The following is a 22,205-nucleotide window of genomic DNA, read 5'->3' on the forward strand; positions in this document are numbered from 1 at the left end:
TAAACAGATCTGGTGGAAACGCATCTTAATTCGCATGCTTTATTTTTCAGCATTTAATTATTCGTTTGAAATTTATTCAAAAGTTGGATGGAAACATCAGTAATCTCATGCCTATGAGGGAAATCGAGGTATTGAGCATTTCATATGTTATTTCTCAGTTGTTCTGCACCCATGCTGATTGGTTTTCTATGTTTTGTACCCAATTTAAAATTGTTATACCACCCGCTGCTCTCTTCAAAGGATCCCATCGGTTTTGAAAACCTGTATATGCTCTAAATTCACAGGTGCTTATGTGTGCGTAGTGTGCAGCTTCAGGTGATAAAATACGTGTTGGCAGCCAGTGTGGTCCATTTATCACAACTTGTCACTCCGGTCCAAAAAAAATCAATCCTACTTGTATGATTGATGCACCTGTTCTTACTGTTAGAAAGATAAACTTGGTCAAACCTGAGGAATATGTTCTTGTTTCTGTTTTTTTTTTTTTTTTTTTTTTTTTACTATTAAAGAGGGCTGAAATTAGAATTGTAATTACAGATACTTCTTCTTCCTCTTAGCAACGGCAACAAGATGAACGGGTCGCTGGAGCACTTGGACCAGCCGGACCCAGACACCATTAAGATGTTTGTGGGCCAGATCCCACGCTCTTGGTCCGAAACGGAGCTGAAGGAGCTGTTTGAGCCCTTTGGAGCTGTGCACCATATCAACATCCTCCGCGACCGCTCCCAGAACCCCCCCCAGAGCAAAGGTAAATCCAGGGGCGTTCAAATATTTTCTAATTTCCCTGTAACAGTTGGTGTCTAGACACCCGACATCTTGAATTTTGGCCAGACATTCATTATTCTGGTATCGCCTCTATCTCTCTGCTCCACATTTTTGTTTCAACTGCAGGTTGCGACCTCAAGATGAACGGCTGGTTGCTGATAGTCGAGTACTAAACAACTAACCAGAAACTCCATTTCCTGGAGGAAAATGTGTTTGCTAGCTGAAAGTGTTGGCAATGTGATTACTTTGTGGTTGGTAGAAACCTGTGCACAGCCAGTCATGAGCAGTCTACGTTGCCAGAAACCCCCTGTTTAAGTTCAATTTCATAGAAAATATGCAGTATTTCAAAATGTCAGACATATCCAGACATCTCATAGCTGAATGTTTTAAACAGTGTTTGAACAGAGTGTCTACGAGAAACTACATAGGACTAGTTTTGGAAAGGCTAATAGAGAAAATCGGTGGCAGCAATGTTGGCATGCTAGCCTGCTAATTTAATGGTTAGAACTGCACTAGCATAGATAGGGCTGCTGCTTTGCCCACCAAGGTATAAGCATGGGAACTGTCAAGCACAACACACACACAAAAAAAAAACTTCTCACCACCATCACCCATCATCGCAGTCAACACTTTGCCCTCAAGGAAGGTGTTCACATGCAAAACAGCTGTTTGTGCTTTCTGACAGAGCTGATTGAATTATCTGAGTTTTAGGGTTCCAAACTAACGCCTTGTCTTCATAACTTTGTATTATGGAAATGCCCCCCCCTTTCCTGTGCCATACCTGTTTAAAAGCAGTGTTCTCCATGAAAGTGTGGGTGGGTGGGGGTGTTACTCGTCTGAAATTTTCCATTAAGACATCCATCGATGCACTCACCTCAGAACAGAGCGCTCTAGTCGAGCGATTCAGTTTAGACTGCAATTAGAGGAGACACTGAAGTGGAAGCCCACAGTCTGCAGAGAGCTGCCGAGTGCCACTGCAAGCACCCGGTCTCCCGGAACTAACTGCAGGTGAATAAAGTGAAAGACGGCTTGGCTGATGTAAATAGCCCCTGCGTTTATGCCGTCTCACAAATTTCAATTCCCTGCATACTTGGATGATTTACTCTGGTTTAAAGCCCTTATCCACTCCTGTTCCTTTTTTTTGGTTGCATTCGCTTTGATGTTGGGAACGGAGGGTCTGTATTGTGTGTGTGTGTGTGTGTGTGTGTGTGTGAGAGAGAGAGAGAGAGAGAGAGTGACGAAAGAGAAGGCCATGTCAGGCCTAATCTTTGAGGTACAGGCCCAAGATTTGTCACCAGGGTTTTGGTAAGGTTGGTGATGTGTGTTTCACCTCTGCAGCCCAGCAGTTGGGTTTGTTTTGGGGTTTTTTTCCAAGCAAAAGAAAGGCATGCTGGCATGGGACCAGTGCTCTCTTTCCACCCTGTTGAATTCACATGATTTCACATGCTCAGAGGTTTACATAAACTGCACAAATCTTAACGCCACCATGTAATCCCCTGCGTGTCTGTTTTGTAGTTGGAAAGGTAGGCCATCTCTGTTCAAGAGGCTTGCTGATTGTTTTGTATGTGTGTGTTTGTGTGTATACAGCTAATGCTTGTGCAGTTCATCAGGAAGGCTGAATAGTTCAAACCCCCTTTTTATTTTACGTGTCAGCTGACACGTTTAAAAAGAGGCTGTCAGCTGTGTTATTCCATTGACATATTAATGTATTCTAATAGATGATCTATCCTGATCACAGCAGCCCTTCGGCTCTGCCGGCCTGAGTGAGGTGAATTTATCAAAACAGGAACCGCCTTCTTATCCCCATGTCCACTCCACCCTGCTCCCATATCCACACTGTGGGCCCCCAGCAATAAACTGGGGGCAGTATCAAACAAACACCCCATTAGTTTATATTTTGGTTGCCCCCTCCCCCAGATTATCGAATCCCATCCCCGACCCCTTTTGGGATACCTCTTACGTCATCCATTTGCTTTTGTTTAACTCATCCTCTGGAATCAGTCCTAATCCCGCTCCCATGTCATTTGTTTTAGCTGTGAATTTATTGTGGAGCCATCAAATCTATGGGTTGTTGCTGTTAGCTTTTATTTATTTATTTAGGTCACATCTCCTGCAGGTTATGAAAAAAAAATCATCTGATAACCATCACGCCTCTTCTCTCTGGATGGAGAGAGAAAGAGAAGGCTCCATGCATATGAGTTCACCAATTCTCCCTCTCTCGCTGTCTCTTTCCGCGGCCTGGGAGCTCCAGTAATGGCATAATACACACTATGTAGGTCAGAGACGCTGCAGTGCTCCACTTCCCCCAGCCCCGCGAAACTGACAGGCTGGAACGCCACTGGCAGTCTATTGGGATGAAAGGATGAGAGGATTTTTTTTTTCTCTCCTCGTTCTTTTCTCCTTCTCCCCGCTCCTCTATGGTACCTACCCTCCTCCCTCTCCTACCCTGCTCCTCTTTCTCTCCCTCTCACTCTTTGTGTGGTTTCCATGCCTACCATGTCTGTTTGTGTGTGTGTGTGTGTATGTGCGCATATTTGTGTTTGTGTTTCTTATGTAATGTAGGACCGCTTGCCTTGTTGATAAGTGGGGTACTGTGCTCTGGATAGGCCATACCACGCTGACCTAGCCACCTCACTTTAGTGGTACCCTATGTGATCTCCCCCTACCATCGCTGCTAGCTCCTGCATAAGCTTTGCACACCGTCTAACAGTTGTTGCTAAGAATATCCTTTCACATGGTCTGGACATGTGACACACAGAGAGGCTGTGTTTTTTATCCATTTTAGATTGCTAGTCCTTTGTTTTGTTTTTGGGCTACTGTATTACAACAACTTGGCATTTCTACCATCGACATAAGCTGTGTTTTAAGTTCTCCTTTTGTTCTCTCTCTCTCTCTCTGCTTCTCTCCTTATCTGCAGGATGCTGTTTTGTAACTTTTTATACAAGAAAAGCCGCATTGGATGCCCAGAATGCACTGCACAACATAAAGACCTTAAGTGGGGTGAGTAAGCACTGGGTGGGCTGTTTTAGCTGCCTTTAGCCCCCTCACACATTCCCTGTGAGCCATGCACTGGCCTATAATGAGCTCTGAGTGCCTGCTCGCCCTTATGCATGGATCAGCCCCCCCTGCTGTCCTGCACCATCTCCACACAGAGAACTGACCTGAACCTCAACCCACTGCAGTTTGTAAGCCAACAGATTCAACACATGCATGCATACACATGTGCATGTACACACACACACAGACATGTCGTCCAGGGGTTGGGTTGGTCACCAAAATGCAGTGCTCCGTGTCCACAAAGTGAAACAAACTATTACAGGATTCATGAATCACAGATACCCCCATCTACATTTTTTTTTTAATTTAAATATCCAAAAGTGGGAACTCTAAGAGAGGCGGGGGCATCCTGACAATTGAACCCTGTTCGGCACAAGCTTTGGGCCTCTTAATTTCATCCCTGATTCATCTAGAGAGATTAATGCCTGGTCAACCGGAACAAGTGCAATTGCATAGTAAACCTCTGCAAATCAACCTCGCCCTATTGCTCCTTCAAAATTACTCCCCTTCCAATCAATTAAATCTATTCCGAACAAACCCAGCCCTCAATTCAGTCAATATCCCAGTCTATTGGAAAAGGAGCGCCTGTCTTTTAGGTTACTGGTACATATCGAACCAGGTTGATAAATGAGTGTGGCAGGTCCGGCATACAGGACTGACCGCCACTCCTTAGTGGAAGCCCATCAATCAGCCTGGTGTGTGTTTGGGTTTTGTTTTTGTTTTTTTCCTTTCCCAAATGAAACCCGGTCCGACAGCTTGGTTTTCTAAACCCCACTCCCCAGCCACACACTGTTTGTTTTTCTGGCATTGGAGTGAGTTTGGCCTGCACCTCGGTGGGAAAGCTGTGTCCCTTGTCGCTGCTTTTCTTCCGTCTGTGCTTCTGTCTGTACTTCTGTCCCTTTGGACGGAGACACAAGCCAGTAACCATACAGAGTAGGCCATCTGTCTGCTTCTCTTTAGCAGATCTCTCATAATAATAGAAAAAATAAGTAAATGACTGCCTTGTTTTGCAACTAACAACTTCACAAATACAGATATAAGTCTTTTCCCTCTGCATGACAGTGGTGACAATATCATAACCTTATAGAACTGTACAGTATCCCTTTCTATGCCTTTTTGCACTGCTTTTGTTTTGTTGCATTGTTTTGCTGTATTTACGTCTGCTGCTGCTGCCCTGCATTGCAATATTTTCACAGGGAGGAGAAAAGCGTATTATGTCATGTTGTTCAAAATGCTTAAAAAACATGCCCTCATGGTCACTGAACTGCTTTGAATGATGGTGTTTTGTCACGTCAATATGATGGATGCAAGTGTGCGATAGAAATCAGCTTCAGGTGGAGAGATTATCAGGCTGATAAAGATGATTTATTTATTTTTAGATCAAAGCTCAAATGTATACCGTGACTCTTTCCATCTACTTTAGGGATACATGAGAGCTAATAGAAGGTGAAATAAAGCCATTTCTCATATTCCACACGACATGTAAGGCATGTAACATTTAATCGAATGAAGATAAAAATGGTGATGGGGGAATCGATGAGTTCAATCTCAAGTCTAAGCTACACCGAGATGTGAAATGGGATATGGGAAGATTTGATCTCGACCATCAGCTGGTAGATGCTTCCTCCTCCAGAAGATGGGTACAGAGAAGGGTCAAGTCTGAGAGCTGAATAACCAACAATGGGTTGAACAACAGATGTGTACAGGTCCCATGAAATGGCATTTAGCGTACCACGAACTTTGGGATTTGAGATGCACTGATCAGCCAAAATATTAAAACCACCTGCCTCTAATACTGCGTAGGTCTCCCTTGTGCTGCCAAAATGGCTCTGATCCATCGAAGCATGGACTCAACAAGACTTCTGAAGGTGTTCTCTGGTATCTGCCACCAAGAGGTTAGCGGCAGATCCTTTCAGTCTTGTAAGTTGCGAGATGGGGCCTCCATAGGTTCCACTTGTTTTTTCAGCACACCCCACAGATGCTCGATTGGGTAGATATCTGGGGAATTTGGGAGGCCAAGGCAACACCTTGAACTCTTGTCATTTTCTCACCATTCCTGAATAATTTTTACAGTTTGACAGGGTACATTATGCTGCTAAAAGAAGCCTCTGCCCATTGCCATGAAGTGGTGTACTTGGCCTGCTACAATGTTTAGGTAGGTGGTACGTGTCAGTGTAACATCCACATGAATGTGGGGACTCAAGGTTTCCCAGAAGAACATTTCCTAAAACATCACACTGAGTCCGCCGGCTTGCCTTCTTCCCATAGGGCATCCTTGTGCCATCTTTTCCCCAGGTAAATGACACGCGCACCCAGCCGCCCACATAATGTGAAAGAAAACGTGATTCATAAGACCAGGCCACCTTCTTCCATTGCTCCATGGTCCAGTTCTGATGTGCACGTGCCCATTGTAGGCGCTTTTGGCATTGGACAAGGTTATCATGGGCATTCTGACTGGTCTGTGGCTATGCAGCCCCATACGCAGCAAGCTCCAATGCACTGTGTGTTCTGACACCTGTCTATCATAGCCAGCATTAATTTTCCCCCCTGCAATTTGAGCTACAATAGCTCTTCTGTGGGATCGGACCAGACGTGTTAGTTTTACTCCTCATGCACATCAGTGAGCCTTGGGTGCTAATGGCCCATGACAGGGTGACCAGTTGTCCTTCCTTGGACCACTTTTGGTAGGTACTGATCACTGCATACCGGAAACACCCCACAAGACCTGCCGTTGTGGAGCTGCTGTGACCCAGTCATCTAGCCATCACAATTTAGCCCTTGTCAAAGTTGCTCAGATCCTTAAACTTGCCAATTTTTCCTGCTTCTGACACATCAACTTCAAGAACTGACTATTCACTTGCTGTTTAATATATCCCACCCCTTGACAGGTGCCATTGTAACAAGATAATAAATGTTATTCACTTACCTGTCAGTGGTTTTAATGTTTTGGTTGATTGGTGTATACCCGAATGGGAATGGTATGGTAGGATTTTGTGAGGGGAGGGAGTTAGATTTCACTGACAGCCAATCATGGCCAGTCATTTTTATAAGAATGCGGACATCGATTTGCTTTGGGCTAGAATAAATTTGGTGTTTAGAAGAGCACTCATTTTCTCTCTCCCACCTCAATTCATTCATTGGACGTTATTTTTAGCGTACGCCTGCAAGTGCAGGATGACGTAAGAGAAAAACTTTTTTTTTAAAGCACAAACAAATTTTTTTGGGGAATTTCTATAGTATATTATTAATAGATGTAAATTAAGTGCATATAAAATACGTCACAAGAATTAATGTTTTTCATTTTGTAGGATCTTTTGAAAGGAGGGTAGGGTTGTAGGGGCAAAAAGTGAGGGCAGTGTACTGGGGGGCTGGGGGGGAGCCATGGGTTGGCTGTGTGTGCGTGGTGGAGGGTGGCGCTAGCCTGCTTTGACAGATGCAACATTAAACCAACCCTCTACCCTGTCTTTCAGATGCATCATCCAATCCAGATGAAGCCTGCAGACAGCGAGAAAAACAGCGGTGAGTGACATCATGGCAGATCTGGTTTGACACCATCCAAAGTGTGTGTCAACATGGAGGGGAAGGACACACAAGCCGATATCTGCCGGGGAAAATATTTTGGGAAGTGTGACATTATGCCGGGATGGATTTGCAGACTGTGTGCATGTGTGTTGGGGGGGGGGGGTTGGATAAGAGTAAGAATAAAGCCTGGATGGATTCTCTATTTTCCAAGATGAAAGCCTGAGCTGGACTTAGTTCAGGGAATGTGCTGCAATACACAGTTTCTATATGGAATCAGGGGTTGGGAGGATTAACGGCTTTACAGACACCAGAGGAGCGCAGGTACAGACAATCTGGTGGCGAGCGTACATTGATGATAAAGTAGTTATTGGCCCAGAGAGCGAGAGACTTCATGGGTAACGGAGATGAAGCTATGAGGAGAGATTTGTACAACAGGCTAGTGCCTCGAGTTAGAGCAATAAAATGGGATGGCATGACCAGAGGGAGAGATTGAGAAAGGGGGTAAAAAAGATGGAAGCTTTATCGCCCAATTCGATCGGCAGCTTCATAACTCTGTAATTGTTTTTGACTGTTGCTCAATTCCTGTTGGTTTTGTTTTTTGGGTTTTGTCTTATCCGGTCTCCTAGCCGTGGAAGACAGAAAACTCTTCATCGGGATGGTTTCGAAGAAGTACGGGGAGAACGAGGTCAGGATGATGTTCTCGTCTTTCGGGCAGATTGAGGAGTGCAGAATTCTCCGGGGTCCAGACGGCCTCAGCAGAGGTGGGTGAGCTCCCAACATGATGGCTGCAGCCACCCCCACCCCAACACCATCTTTGCAGTCAGTCCACCACCATACATTCTCATCTAGTATTTATTGACATAAGGCCTGCCTGCTTTCCCATTCATTTTCAACCCCCCCTCCCAAAAAAAAAAAAACTCCACCGCCTCTTCCCACCTGTCCCTCTCCTTATTCAAGTGCCATTTCCCTCCATCCTTCTCTCTTTCTCGCTCTCTCTCTCTCGCTTCCCCCCCACCCCCATAGTCCCCTCCTTTCAGTCACACTCACCTCCACATCTTGGAGCGAGGGCCACTGCACTTGCCACCCGGAACAATGGGCTGTCGCCGTGGCAACCCCGGTTTGCTGGCGCTCTGTGGGCTCAGCTGGCGAGGTGGCTCAGCTCAGCCTGGCTCCACCTCCCTCAAATCACACTCCACAAAGGGCTGGAAATAGCCCACTTCCACATCTTTTAGCTAGCTGTCTGTCCCGCATGGTACACCAAGGATGGCGAGCGATATGGGCTTTCTGTAGATGCACAGGGTTAAAACCCACAACAGTCTCACAGCACCCGCCTCACCGTCTTTTTTTTTTTTTCTCGATGTGATGTAGCTGCAATTTCAAAGAGAACTACAAATCCTTCAGAGTTCACGTGTTTGCAGGAATCTATGTACCCAGGAGCCTCTCAGTGTGTATCTTCTGTGTGTGTTTTTATGTGTACATAATTGCATTTACTGTTCGACCATCCAAAAAATCACTCTGGGTGGAGGTACAATCTGTCGATCACTGCTCATGTGAAATGTGTTACTGTTTTTCCTTGTTGTGGTCTTTCTCCATGTGCTAACCAGTGAGGGCGGTTTCTGTGTGCTTGGGAGTTGCCATTCTCTGTACAATGTTGTTGGTTTTTCTTTTTTCTTTTCTTTTCTTTTTTTTTTTTTTTTGGAAGTTCATAACGAGTTGTCCAAACCTTTTGTCTTGTTTTGTTTCTTCTTGTCCTCTCCCTCCCTCCCTCCCTCCCTCCCTCCCTCCCTCCCTCCCTCCTTCCTTTCCTCTCCTACCCCCCACCCCCACCCCCCTCCTACAGGCTGTGCGTTTGTCACATTTGCTACCAGGTCAATGGCACAGAATGCAATCAAAACCATGCATCACTCTCAGACTATGGAGGTACTGTACCCCTTAGCACCTATTTCTCACCCCCCCCCATCCTCCTGTACATTCTGCTGCCCTCTTGTGTTGGAAAGATGGAGAACGTTGGAGCGCATAAAGCATCCATTCATCTTTTTAGAGCATGAGTCATTTCCAAAGCCACTTTTTGCTAATTATAAGAGACATTGCATTGTCTGTAAAATAACTGAGTAAAACTTGAAGCATTGCCTCGCATATAGCAGCTGAACGCAGAGCTAACGGGACTTGGCAGGAGTTGCGCTCCCCTCTTATTTCAGAGTAAACTCAAACACAAATCATTTATTGATTCAAACGGTAACGCCACAGGACCCCTGCATCCTCAGCCACCCATAGTAAATCCATATTTCAGACTGCAGGGAGAAAGGGCCGCTTCATCCAATGTAGGTTGACAAAGACATTAGCCCAGACAGAAGCAACTGCCCTATTTGATTCCTTCAAAAAACTGGGTCCGTGTCCCAGTGTATCCAGTGGAGTCTTTGAAGAAGTGGGGCAGGAATAATTTTGATAGCTAGCAGGTCATCCGCTCCCCAGTGAAGCATCCAACCAAATCTAATTAGGAGCCCAACCGAACCTAACACTCGTCCTCTTCGGATTAAAAAAAAAAGGCCCCAGCGGTGTCGGCACCCATTTCCCTCCCCATATTACGACCTCCCCTCCTCCCTGATGCCATGGAAGGTACTGCTGGTACAGAAGCCATTTTCCCTGTCAAGCCTGGTCCCTGTCTGGCTCTCAACTCACTAAACACTTTTAACGTCGCATGTCCGTCTGTCCATGAGTCTGTCTAGTATATATGGCTGTCTGTTTTTGCCAAATCAGGTGCTCTACAATTGTTTTTGTTCGTCCGCTGGCCATGACGTGTCATTTTTTTTTTTTTTTAATGTCTCAGTTTGAAAGTCTTGTCTACATCTCTTCATCTTGCCTGTGTGAATGGACTCCATTCAGTTCAGATCCTCCCAGTGCTAGAAAGATCCACTGTGCACAAGTGTCCCGTGCTCCTTTTTTTTTTTTTCCGGAATGTGGCCTGGCCTAGCTTTGCATGACGGCAGCAGTCCTGTTTGTATCTTGATTGTTTATTAGCTTGGATTTGAATGCAAAACACATTTTTATAAAAAGCAATACCCATTATAAAGTTTAAAGTGTAGATGAATTCTCCCGTTATTTAAATAAAATAACAACAACAAAAACTGCAATAACCCTGTTCACTGTTGCATAGGTAATAACCCTTCAGATGGATGTTTTGTGAATGTTTGTGCATGCTACTGAGCAGGTCTAATGTCTCTTGCTCCCCTTCCCGCCTCAGGGTTGTTCCTCCCCCATGGTGGTGAAGTTTGCCGACACACAGAGGGATAAGGAGCAGAGGCGCCTGCAACAACAGCTAGCACAGCAGATACAGCAGCTCAACAGCGCCTCCACCTGGGGCAACCTGGCGGGCCTGGGGGCTCTCACACCACAGTACCTGGCCGTAAGTGTCCTGTCACTCACCCAAATGATTTGTATTCATTCATTTACTTATTTATAAACACTTTTCTTTTACCTCTCTATGTGCTCTGTCTTGTGCCATCTATCTTTATCTATTTCTCTTTATCTATCCCTATCTCCATCTCTGTCACTCCGTCATCTATTTTTCTTTCTTTCGTCTCTTATCTATCTCTCTCTATCGCCATCTCTGTTGTTCTATCGTCTCTCTTTGTCTTTCTTTCACTTATCTCTATCGGTCTATCTATTTCTCTTTCTATCAATACCATTCTATCGCTTTACTTCTCTATATCTTTATGTCTATCTGTCCATCTCTCTATCCCCCCTTCCTCAGTTGCTCCAACAGGCTACATCTGCTGGTAGCCAGAGCAGTTTCAGTGGTCTTCAGAGGCTGGGAAGTGAGTCTGACTTCTGTGTTTTTAAGATCACTGCACTTATTCTCACACACACACACGCGACACACACACGACACACAGACATTCTTTTACTTACGCCAGATCACATTATACTTTAATGAGATCATCAGTGATGATGCTATTTTAGGGTAGCAACCTCCGGCACCTTAAAGTGACTTTATGACATTTCTACATTAATGATGCAGGAGAGGATTTAAACTCGTGAAGAAATACAGTATGACTGAGAACAAGCTGCATGGAGATAACACACGTAACAATTCTTCTATGAGATGATTTATGAGTTTCATTCTTTTAAGTATAAAATTATATACGTAATATATATATATATATATATATATATATATATATATATATATATATATATATATATATATATACATATAAAATATGTACGTTAGTTAACCCTTTCCCACATTGATACAGTTCAGTTCTGTTGTGATCTCAGGCATATGTAAAAAAAAAAAATCAGTAATCGACTTGAAATGTTAAAAGTTTTACTTCACAAAGACAATGTTACAGAGTAGACTGGGTAAGGTAGCAGTGATAAGCCCATGCGAGAGCACAGAGCAAGCAAAATTCAAATCACAGGACTTGATCATTCACATATGAAATGGTTTTGACAGGTTTGTTGTTGAAGAAAAGTTGAGGTACAGGTCAGATCAGTGATTACTGCACTGCAAGAAACTCATCATAGTACATGGTTTATAGCAATGGTTTTCCTTGGCTTCGGAGAATATTGTAGAGAAAGCAGAGTACTTTTACAGCCAAACAGTGTTTTATATGAAATCCCCCTGCTCGAGTTTGTAAACGCAACCATAACTTGATGATAGAATTCAGTCACATGCCGATTTACAGTTAAATGAGTGAACTAGTAAATCAGACTCCGCTCTTGTATTAGTAATGGCAAATTACAATGGATGTGATGTGTAACGGGAATTTTAAGTAAGTCCAAACTAATTCATTATGTGTAATGGGTTTGTTTTTGGGAGAAGTGCCAGCCTTGGATGGTTAAAATGCTGTTAGGCTGGTGTGAAAGTGGTATTGACTCTCTTGCCTGGATTTGTTAACGCAGTCAGTTTGAAGACGCAGGTCCCCGGCCGAGCTCTGATGTTCCTCCATCCTTTCCTCAGGTGTCAATCCTCTGCAGCTGCAGAATCTGGCCACGCTAGCTGCTGCCGCGGCTGCCGCTCATACCTCTAGCAGTCCCTCCTCCACTAATCCCTTATCTGCCAATGGTGGAGCTCTAGGAGCTCTGGCTAGTCCAGGTAATTTAGCGTTAACTTTTTTGCAGATTTTTCACCCCTGTAGTTGAGTTTTTCTCAAATTCCATTCAGTTTCTGTTGCCCATTGCAGCTGTTTTTTTTTCCATCCTATTTTTTTCTTTTCTCATCCGAACCTTTTTATCTCTTTGGCATTAGGTTATTTTATAGCCCTTTGCAACAGGTCTTTGTTGCATCTGTTTAAAGTTTTCAATCATTTACCTTATGTTTTTAAAAATGGTATATATTTGTATGCACAGAAGAAACGAGCTTAAAAGCTGAATACTATTAAGATATACAGGAGCACATTAGGCCCCTGGCTGCTAACATTTCAGTCTGGCTCAATCCCTCTTCAACTCTCTGCCTAACAGCCCTCGGCCATCCCTCATTTACTTAATGGGAGCTAATCACCCTCATAAAGGTTTTGATGAGCACCTCTATTCCCCTCAAATCTCGGTGAATCTATATTGGCTCCATCTGTCTGAGTTTAGCATATTGCTGCTGCCATAAACGACCTCTCCCCGTTACCACACAGATTTGTCTTTTCACCGTCCAACTACTTTGCCTTGCTCGTGTAACCATTACGCTGAAGATGCCAAACATACAGAGCATTGTGAATATGAGTGTGTCCCCGCCCTGTGGTAACCTCCATGCATGTGTCTCTGTGCTGTGCTTCCTAGCAGCTGGTACAGCAGCGGGCTCCAGTGCAGGTGCTGCTATGAACACATTGGCATCCCTGGGAACTCTGCAGGGTCTCACTGGGACCTCTGTCGGCCTCAACGCTCTCACCAGCAGTGTCAGCGGTAAACAATCTCCCCCGTATTGGCTAGTTAACAATTTCAAAAATACATATGGATATTGTTGTTAATGGTGTCAGTAAACTCGGTGATGGACACTATTCTGTGTATAGATAAGTTTTGCATGGCGATGGGTGAGTACATAGATGGATAGATGATTGTCCTAAGAGAGGAAATCAATTTTTCTGTGCCATTACAAGTTATGTAGAGCCTTGCAGGTAAAAGTTAAGATGCGGCGCACTGAAAATTATCCAATGGACTTCTCCTTGTAAACAACTGTTCATATCTGAAGTTTCTCAGCAAAACACATTTTATGTTCTTGAGATCTAACAAACCTGTTGAATGCATTTCCTGCTTCAGAAAACATTCAAAGGCATTTTTTTAATTTGCAATCTGCATTGTTTACATAAGCTTGCAATCTATTCTTTTTATTGTAGGATTTTACACATTACTGCCACCAGTTTTAGAAAATAATTCACCGATTGATTTGATTTCTTTCTCTGTCCTTCTGTTTTCTCTGCTTTATATTACGGTCAGGCTTGCATTGCAGCTGCTTCACTTCCTCTTGTCTCATGTTGTTGTCTTCTGTTTTATGCTTGCAAAAATTTGTAATTTGACACCAGGCATGCATATGTGTCCTTGTGCACATGCTGGAAGAACATATAACGCAAGCGATATGGGAACCCACTTTTCTTACTGTACTTTTCATGCCACCATGGGTCAGAAACTCAATTGGATACCTTTTTAAATGCTGTTCAGTACTTCAAATACAGAGCCAAAACAAAACCCTAGGACTGTCAGTATCAGTGATAACATTGGCGACATATACCCTGCTTACACTTGGCATAAAAATATGTCTTGAGTAAATCTTATAGCTGCCAGATTTTGAGTGTTTACACTTGGATTTTTATATGGTTTGACTAAATCTAATAGCTGTCAGATTTACTAAAGAGACATTTTTATGCAACGTGTGAACAGGGTCTTAGTAAACTGACCTAGATATCTACACTACCGTTCAAAAGTTTGGGATCACCCAAACAATTTTGTGTTTTCCATGAAAAGTCACACTTATTCACCACCATATGTTGTGAAATGAATAGAAAATAGAGTCAAGACATTGACAAGGTTAGAAATAATGATTTGTATTTGAAATAAGATTTTTTTTACATCAAACTTTGCTTTCGTCAAAGAATCCTCCATTTGCAGCAATTACAGCATTGCAGACCTTTGGCATTCTAGCTGTTAATTTGTTGAGGTAATCTGGAGAAATTGCACCCCACGCTTCCAAAAGCAGCTCCCACAAGTTGGGTTGGTTGGATGGGCACTTCTTGCGTACCATACGGTCAAGCTGCTCCCACAACAGCTCAATGGGGTTCAGATCTGGTGACTGCGCTGGCCACTCCATTACCGATAGAATACCAGCTGCCTGCTTCTGCTCTAAATAGTTCTTGCACAATTTGGAGGTGTGTTTAGGGTCATTGTCCTGTTGTAGGATGAAATTGGCTCCAATCAAGCGCTGTCCACTGGGTATGGCATGGCGTTGCAAAATGGAGTGATAGCCTTCCTTATTCAGAATCCCTTTTACCCTGTACAAATCTCCCACCTTACCAGCACCAAAGCAACCCCAGACCATCACATTACCTCCACCATGCTTAACAGATGGCGTCAGGCATTCTTCCAGCATCTTTTCATTTGTTCTGCGTCTCACAAACGTTCTTCTTTGTGATCCAAACACCTCAAACTTGGATTCATCCGTCCACAACACTTTTTTCCAGTCTTCCTCTGTCCAATGTCTGTGTTCTTTTGCCCATCTTAATCTTTTTCTTTTATTGGTCAGTCTCAGATATGGCTTTTTCTTTGCCACTCTGCCCTGAAGCCCAGAATCCCGCAGCCGCCTCTTCACTGTAGATGTTGACACTGGTGTTTTGCGGGTACTATTTAATGAAGATGCCAGTTGGGGACCTGTGAGGCGTCTGTTTCTCAAACTAGAGACTCTAATGTACTTATCTTCTTGCTCAGTTGTGCAACGCGGCCTCCCACTTCTTTTTCTACTCTGGTTAGAGCCTGTTTGTGCTGTCCTCTGAAGGGAGTAGTACACACCGGTGTAGGAAATCTTCAATTTCTTAGCAATTTCTCGCATGGAATAGCCTTCATTTCTAAGAACAAGAATAGACTGTCGAGTTTCAGATGAAAGTTCTCTTTTTCTGGCCATTTTGAGCGTTTAATTGACCCCACAAATGTGATGCTCCAGAAACTCAATCTGCTCAAAGGAAGGTCAGTTTTGTAGCTTCTGTAACGAGCTAAACTGTTTTCAGATGTGTGAACATGATTGCACAAGGGTTTTCTAATCATCAATTAGCCTTCTGAGCCAATGAGCAAACGCATTGTACCATTAGAACACTGGAGTGATAGTTGCTTGAAATGGGCCTCTATACACCTATGTAGATATTGCACCAAAAACCAGACATTTGCAGCTAGAATAGTCATTTACCACATTAGCAATGTATAGAGTGTATTTCTTTAAAGTTAAGACTAGTTTAAAGTTATCTTCATTGAAAAGTACAGTGCTTTTCCTTCAAAAATATGGACATTTCAATGTGATCCCAAACTTTTGAACGGTAGTGTATGTGATTTACCTTTTTACAGATTTTGTACAACCTGCAGAAAATGGTTGTATGTGTGTGTGTGTTGTGAGTGCACAAGAGATTATTTGCACAAGAGATTGTCCTCCTGTCTCTCAGGTATGGGGGCCATGAACGGAGGCCTAGGGGCCTCCATGGCCAACGGTTCAGGGGCCAGCTCCATGGACGCCCTGACCCAGGCCTACTCAGGGATGCAGCAGTACACTGCCTCCGCCCTGCCCTCCCTCTACAGCCAGTCTCTGCTGCAGCAGAGTGCTGCGGGCAGCCAGAAAGAAGGTTAGTAGGCACGTGCCATATTTCAAGTGAATAATTTAAATTTAGCAAAAACAATAACGGAAATTAAGATGTTTCGACAAGCTCTTTTAAGGGATCAAAACCCTGAACGTAGGCCTGTACATATGTCCTGTCTCATATGTCCGTATGATGCAAGATGCTCAGGAGAAAGATGGACCAATTAAGAAACGGCTGATCATGTGATTGCATTTCATTTTTCATTCAGCAAATGCATCACTAGCAGTTTATCGAATTTATTTTTATCGAACAAGACGTTTATTGTCCTCAAGTGAGAGTAAACGTTTCTCATTTTGGGGATTTTTTTACATTTGTCATTTCCATTGAGCCCTTTTTTATTCTTAACAACAAATTGGCCTCTTATTGCCTAAACTCGTCATATTTATTCTTTTTTTAATCCGTTTACATTTTTTTGTCTCTTGTCAACCATTTTTGAAGCCATTTGATTCTGTCTAAATTGTGTATGTTGGCATACTGTAACACAGGATGTTGTTATTTTTTTACAAATTTTTTTTGACTGTACAAAACAGTCTCTGCCCCTTAATTAGATTCACAATTAACACACTACAGTCTGTTTAATAATCAGGATGTTCTTGATTGTGTGTCTTTAACTTGTTGCTCCTATATTTTTCCCGTTTATCTTTGGTGCAGGGCCAGAGGGGGCCAACCTGTTCATTTACCATCTACCCCAGGAGTTTGGGGACCAGGACATCCTGCAGATGTTCATGCCTTTTGGAAATGTGGTCTCTGCCAAAGTCTTCATCGACAAACAGACCAATCTGAGCAAGTGCTTTGGTATGTAAATCTCCATCCAGAAAACAAGACCTTGCCAGGTGCTGTTTGCAGGTGTTTTGCCCTGCTTGACGTGACACAACCTAAAATGGTTAAAGGTGCATGGTTTTAATATGGAGTTCCCTAATGGGTTCGGTAAAGTAGGGTCGATCTGTCCTGATAAACAAATAATGGCAGATGTTCTGTAGTTATGGATCATTTTACATTGTAGCCATGTTTCCATTCACATATTAAGCAAACTTTGGAGATTAAGAAATTGCTAAAATTGAAATTTAGCTGTTTAAATTTGCTGGTTCAAACAACTAAACTACGCAGTTTCTATTACACTTTGACACACCTCAACTTCACCTCAAAGGAACAGCGTATATTTGATATTTAGCTTATTTTGCAAGTCCTTTCCTATTTTACTTAATTTTGATTCATACGTTTAAAATTCACATAATAGTAGCTTGATTGAAACACAGAATATCTGACGTTTACCTTCGAACACTAAGTGCAGACAGCAGGGAGGGAAAACCACATTATGCCACCTTTCTGACAGAGAAGCGAGGGTTGTCAATCATGAAAAATGATCTTGAGCACCAGTTGACAGTTGTATTATTCCTCCACCAACTGTGTAAATATTGAACACTGTCCAATTTCCTCCAGTTTACTCCGGTCTTAAAAATAATGATAAAATGGGGCGTCCGGGTAGCGTAGCGGTCTATTCCGTTGCCTACCAACATGGGGATCGCTGGTTCGAATCCCCGTGTTACCTCCGGCTTGGTCGGGCATCTCTACAAACACCATTGGCCGTGTCTGGGGGTGGGAAGTCGGATGTTGGTATGTGTCCTGGTCGCTGCACTAGCGCCTCCTCTGGTTGGTCGAGGCGCCTGTTCAGGGGGGAGGGGGGAACTGGGGGGAATAGCGTGATCCTCCCACGCACTACGTTCCCCTGGCGAAACGCCTCACTCTCAGGTAAAAAGAAGCGGCTGGCGACTCCACATGTATCAGAGGAAGCACGTGGTAGTCTGCAGCCCTCCCCGGATTGGCAGGGGGAGGTGGAGCAGCGACCGGGACAGCTTGGAAGAGTGGGGTAACTGGCCAGATACAATTGGGGAGAAAAGGGGGGGGGATTTCCGCAAAAATAAAAATTATATGCCATTTAAAAATGGTGACCGGATATAGATACAGAGCGGTCTCATTCCCTATAACCCCTCACATCTGTCTCTGTTTCCCAGGGTTTGTCAGCTACGACAATCCGGTGTCAGCGCAAGCCGCCATCCAGGCCATGAACGGCTTCCAGATCGGCATGAAGAGGCTGAAGGTTCAGCTGAAACGCTCAAAGAATGACAGCAAACCCTACTGATACTACCCCCCATATCCCCCAGCTCTCATGTTAGCCCTGCTAGGGTAAGTTCACCCTTCAGCCGAGGCCACCACAGCAGAGACTCACAGGGAGGGGGGAGGGGGCTTAAGCCACGCCCACCACTGGAGGGAGACTCATCCTGACCTTAACAAAATGAAAACAAAATTGTTGCAAGATTCGTAACGCATTTTTCTGTATGCCATTTCTTCAGTTTCATCATGTAACTTTAAATCATGTGAAATGTCTTAATTTATATTATTTATAACTATTGCTGGAGCCAATGTCAGTTTATTTTTTTAAATTGGGGGTGTTTTCTGTCAATGCAGTGAAAATGGTGCATTTTATATATATATATATATATATATAATATCCATACCATTTCATTGCCTTAAGGTAGACAGGTTGGCCAAGGATGAGTTATTTGGCAAGGCTGCGGCCAATTCCCAGTAGACGCCCAAACATCGAGGAGCAAAGGCCGATCCTCTTGCTTTGGGTCTTAAAATGTAGTCCGTCTCATTCGTCTGTCCGTCACCCCTCATATGTGAAAATATTTTGCACTCTAACTCTGTCTTTGCTTCTTTATCTATCTCTCTCTCTCTCTCTCTCTCTCTCTCTCTCTCTCTCTCTCTCTCTGTCTCTCTCTCTCTCTCTGTCTCTCTCTCTTGCTCCCTCTCTTCTGTGTGTGTCTGTCTCTCTCTATCAAAGCCATGTAAGCTAGGCTACCTCTCTCTTAACAACTTCCTCCAGTCATTCCATCCATCCTCCTGAAAGGGACTGGCTCTAGATGGATCTTGAGTGCTAAGTGTACTGTTTTTTGTGCATGTTGAGTCTCAGCCATACATCTGGTGGTGTCTCTTCTTTAAATCTTTGTACTGTTTTGTGTCGGGGTTGGGTGGGGGGCGCTATACCCCACTTGTCCCTATGTGGTGATTGGCATTGTTTATGTTGGTTGTTACTCATGGCTAAAAAGATTCTTGTGCTGTGGCCCTAACTTCTCTTTCTCTCTGTCTCTCTCCCCCCTATTTTCTCTCTCCCTCTCTACCTTTTTTTTGTGTTTTTAGAACAAATCTCCATGCCTGTTTGCTCATCATTAGCCTAGCATGTCTTCATGGTGTTGAAAGCCAAGCCAATCTCCTGGCCTCATCATCCTACCATTGTCTGTGGTGTCTCTCTAAGCTCGCCTGACCAATACCTGGCCACCCACTGACCCTTGACCTTAGCGCAACCTGATTTCTGCATGTATATTCCTTTGTTTTACTGAGAAAAAAGAAAAAACCCAAAAAAAAAAAAAAAAAAACAAAATGTGACCGGTGGGTGGGAGATCAATCAATGTGAAAACTTAGCTATGTTCAATTCATTTAAGAGACTTTTTAGCAAATGTCAAAAAGCCTGTGGTATTTTTTTTTTTTAAATTTGACTTTTGCTTGTTCTTTTTTTATGTTGCTTACTTTTTACCTCTCAGTAAAGTTAACTTGAAAGTTGAATACAGGGATTGTGGCACACAGCTGTGCTATTTGGTGCCATTAGCAATATGTTGGCTTCTAAAACAAATATCGACCACTTTCCAACACTTTTGAAACTGATCTGAAAAACCCCTCAGTGCTCTCTAATGGTTTATACATTTTGCGGGCAGAGCAAAGATTTTCACCGAGGCTGTTAAAAAAACAAAATAATAAAAAAAATACCTTTTTTTTTTGTTTGTTTTCCATTTATGAAAATATCCAGTGTATCTTGACTTTTTTTTTTCCCTCTTTCAAAAATATTGACGGCACAATAAAAGGGTACATTTGCTCTGTCTAGAGAAATGAATACCTTCATGAGTCAACTTTTTTAGAACTGATTCACAACTAGACAATCTGTGGTTTGAATGCACACTTAGATTACCTATATTTTATACCATTGAATCTATAGAAGTTTAACTAACAGAAACCCACGCAAAATTTTGGGGTTTTTTTGTAGATTACGTTGTAATGTCATCTATGTCAAAAGGGGAAAGGGGGGGGGGTCTTCAGTGTATCACATTTTTTAAAGACGACTAAAATCAGTTTGCTTGATCAACACAGCCTTTTTAAGTGTCATTTCTAGTAAAGTTAAATGCGTACTTAAATCCAAAATTCCTCTCAGCATTTAATTTTGGTTTTTAACCTCTGGGGGGGGAGGGGGGGAACCAACAACCCATTGTACCTTATTTTTTTTTGAAGGTCTCATCTTGAGTATATAGGCTCATGTTTTTCCATCATTTAAAATGAATACGAGTTTAGTGTTAAATTTCTATGGTACGTCTTGTTAGATTTTGGTGAATTCTTGTTAATAATTTGATTAATGGATGTTTCGCTTCCGTTGTGTATGGCTGCCTCATCGGTAGATAATGATTGACTGTCAACAACATAGATGCCAGACAATTTTTTTTTTTTAAATGCCCATGTCAAACTCGGTGTCCGGTTTGTTTTATTTTTTTCAAGTTCACACAATTCTGTTTCCTGCTATTGCACCCAATTTTCCTCCCACAGAATCGTTCACACGCACAAGACATAGCCACACACACCTTCTTTTTAAAAAAAATTTTTGTGATCGTAATGGCGGAAGCCCCTGAAGAAGAGTTTACTTGCACACGAGACACAGCCTTTGGATCTCTGCATGTTTTCCCGTACACATCCGCAACAATCATAATCGCACACCTTTGCTTGGCTAGTTTAGTTGGTAGATTTTACGTTACTCCTGTTTAACCCCGTTACTCGACCCAGAACACGTTATAATACAAGCTAATCTCACCAAAATAGTGTTGGTTTACAAAAGCATTCCATTTCTTGATGTGAAGTTTACACTATTTGTCTTTTTACGGGGGTGATTTTATTATTATTTTGCATATGAGAGCTGCGAGATGAGACAGCCCCGACAGTGTCAACTGTACCACATCACCCCCCTAGAAAAGATGGGTTCCCGGCGGCGCTAAACAGAGGTCAACTCAGGGGTTTTTGTGTGTGTGTGTGTGTGTGTGTGTGTGTTGTATCACACAAGGGATTAAAAAAAATGCACAATTTGATACTGTCTGACATTTTTCAGGTTGGATTTTCCTTTCCTCCAGTTAGAGATTTCAAAACGGTACCAAATACATTTGAATTGAGTTCCCAAGAGTTTTGTAGTTTTTTTTTTTGTCTTGTTTTTTTTTTTTTTTTTTTTTAGAGCGTTGCCAGAGTTAAAAGCACAACAATGGGAAATGATCACTTGGATCAGAATATTCTATCGGTGACTACATCCCACGATTATCAAGGTACCACACTTATTTCCACTTTTTAATAACGAGCATGTGCTTTTTGCAGTGTGTTTTTTCTATCCAAATGCAATATGATTATCAAAGTGCCATATACGTCTAGAAACTGCCTACACATACTTTTAGGCCTTGGTTAGGGATTTTCTGCAAGTTTTTCTTTTTTTTCTATTTATGCCAATGTGTTGAGAGCTCAGTCACCTACTTGTGTTCAAACCCCCCCCCCCCATTCCCACTCTGTGTTGATATTGATAGCAAATGTGTATTGTGATGTACTAAATTTGAACAAAATGGTAAGAATTTATGTAGATACACAATAAAACTACCCAAAACACACAAAGGTTAAACCTCGCTATGAATGAGACATGGATGTACTGATATAACCGTGTGATACAAACCACACACAATGTACAGAAGTCACGGTTTAGTGACAGATACATATAAAAAATAAATGATTTTGATAGCCCAAGGATTGGAATAGCCCGTTTTTTTTTCCAAGTACAAACTGAAAATTAGCTCTTAAAAAAAAAAAAAAAGACAAAAACAAAAAAACCAGACACCAACATGCTGTGTTGACAAGGTCAATCAGCCTAAAATGATGATTTGTGACTCGATGTTGAACCGACTGCACGTC

General features: G+C 42.8%; 1 protein-coding gene across 4 annotated transcripts in view; it reads left to right on the top strand.

Moving 5' to 3' along the window:
* LOC130114264 (CUGBP Elav-like family member 2) overlaps nucleotides 1-20,418 on the top strand; it is a 32,364-nt gene extending 11,946 nt beyond the window's left edge. The window contains exons 2-14 of one of the 4 annotated variants that reach the window (XM_056282090.1): nucleotides 555-745; nucleotides 3,680-3,762; nucleotides 7,290-7,338; nucleotides 7,968-8,102; nucleotides 9,182-9,261; nucleotides 10,583-10,744; nucleotides 11,093-11,156; nucleotides 12,305-12,439; nucleotides 13,117-13,236; nucleotides 15,972-16,148; nucleotides 16,815-16,958; nucleotides 18,176-18,347; nucleotides 19,365-20,418. In XM_056282090.1, the coding sequence (XP_056138065.1) occupies nucleotides 555-745; nucleotides 3,680-3,762; nucleotides 7,290-7,338; nucleotides 7,968-8,102; nucleotides 9,182-9,261; nucleotides 10,583-10,744; nucleotides 11,093-11,156; nucleotides 12,305-12,439; nucleotides 13,117-13,236; nucleotides 15,972-16,148; nucleotides 16,815-16,958; nucleotides 18,176-18,303 (1,468 nt within the window). In that variant the 3' untranslated portion in view covers nucleotides 18,304-18,347; nucleotides 19,365-20,418. Of the gene's footprint in view, nucleotides 1-554; nucleotides 746-3,679; nucleotides 3,763-7,289; nucleotides 7,339-7,967; nucleotides 8,103-9,181; nucleotides 9,262-10,582; nucleotides 10,745-11,092; nucleotides 11,157-12,304; nucleotides 12,440-13,116; nucleotides 13,237-15,971; nucleotides 16,149-16,814; nucleotides 16,959-18,175; nucleotides 18,348-19,364 lie in introns of those variants that run through there. The other 3 variants (XM_056282087.1, XM_056282088.1, XM_056282089.1) reach the window with 3 other exon arrangements.
* The last annotated feature ends 1,787 nt before the right edge of the window (nucleotides 20,419-22,205 follow it).

Source organism: Lampris incognitus, chromosome 6 (genome assembly GCF_029633865.1).
Source record: "Lampris incognitus isolate fLamInc1 chromosome 6, fLamInc1.hap2, whole genome shotgun sequence".
Taxonomy (NCBI): domain Eukaryota; kingdom Metazoa; phylum Chordata; class Actinopteri; order Lampriformes; family Lampridae; genus Lampris; species Lampris incognitus.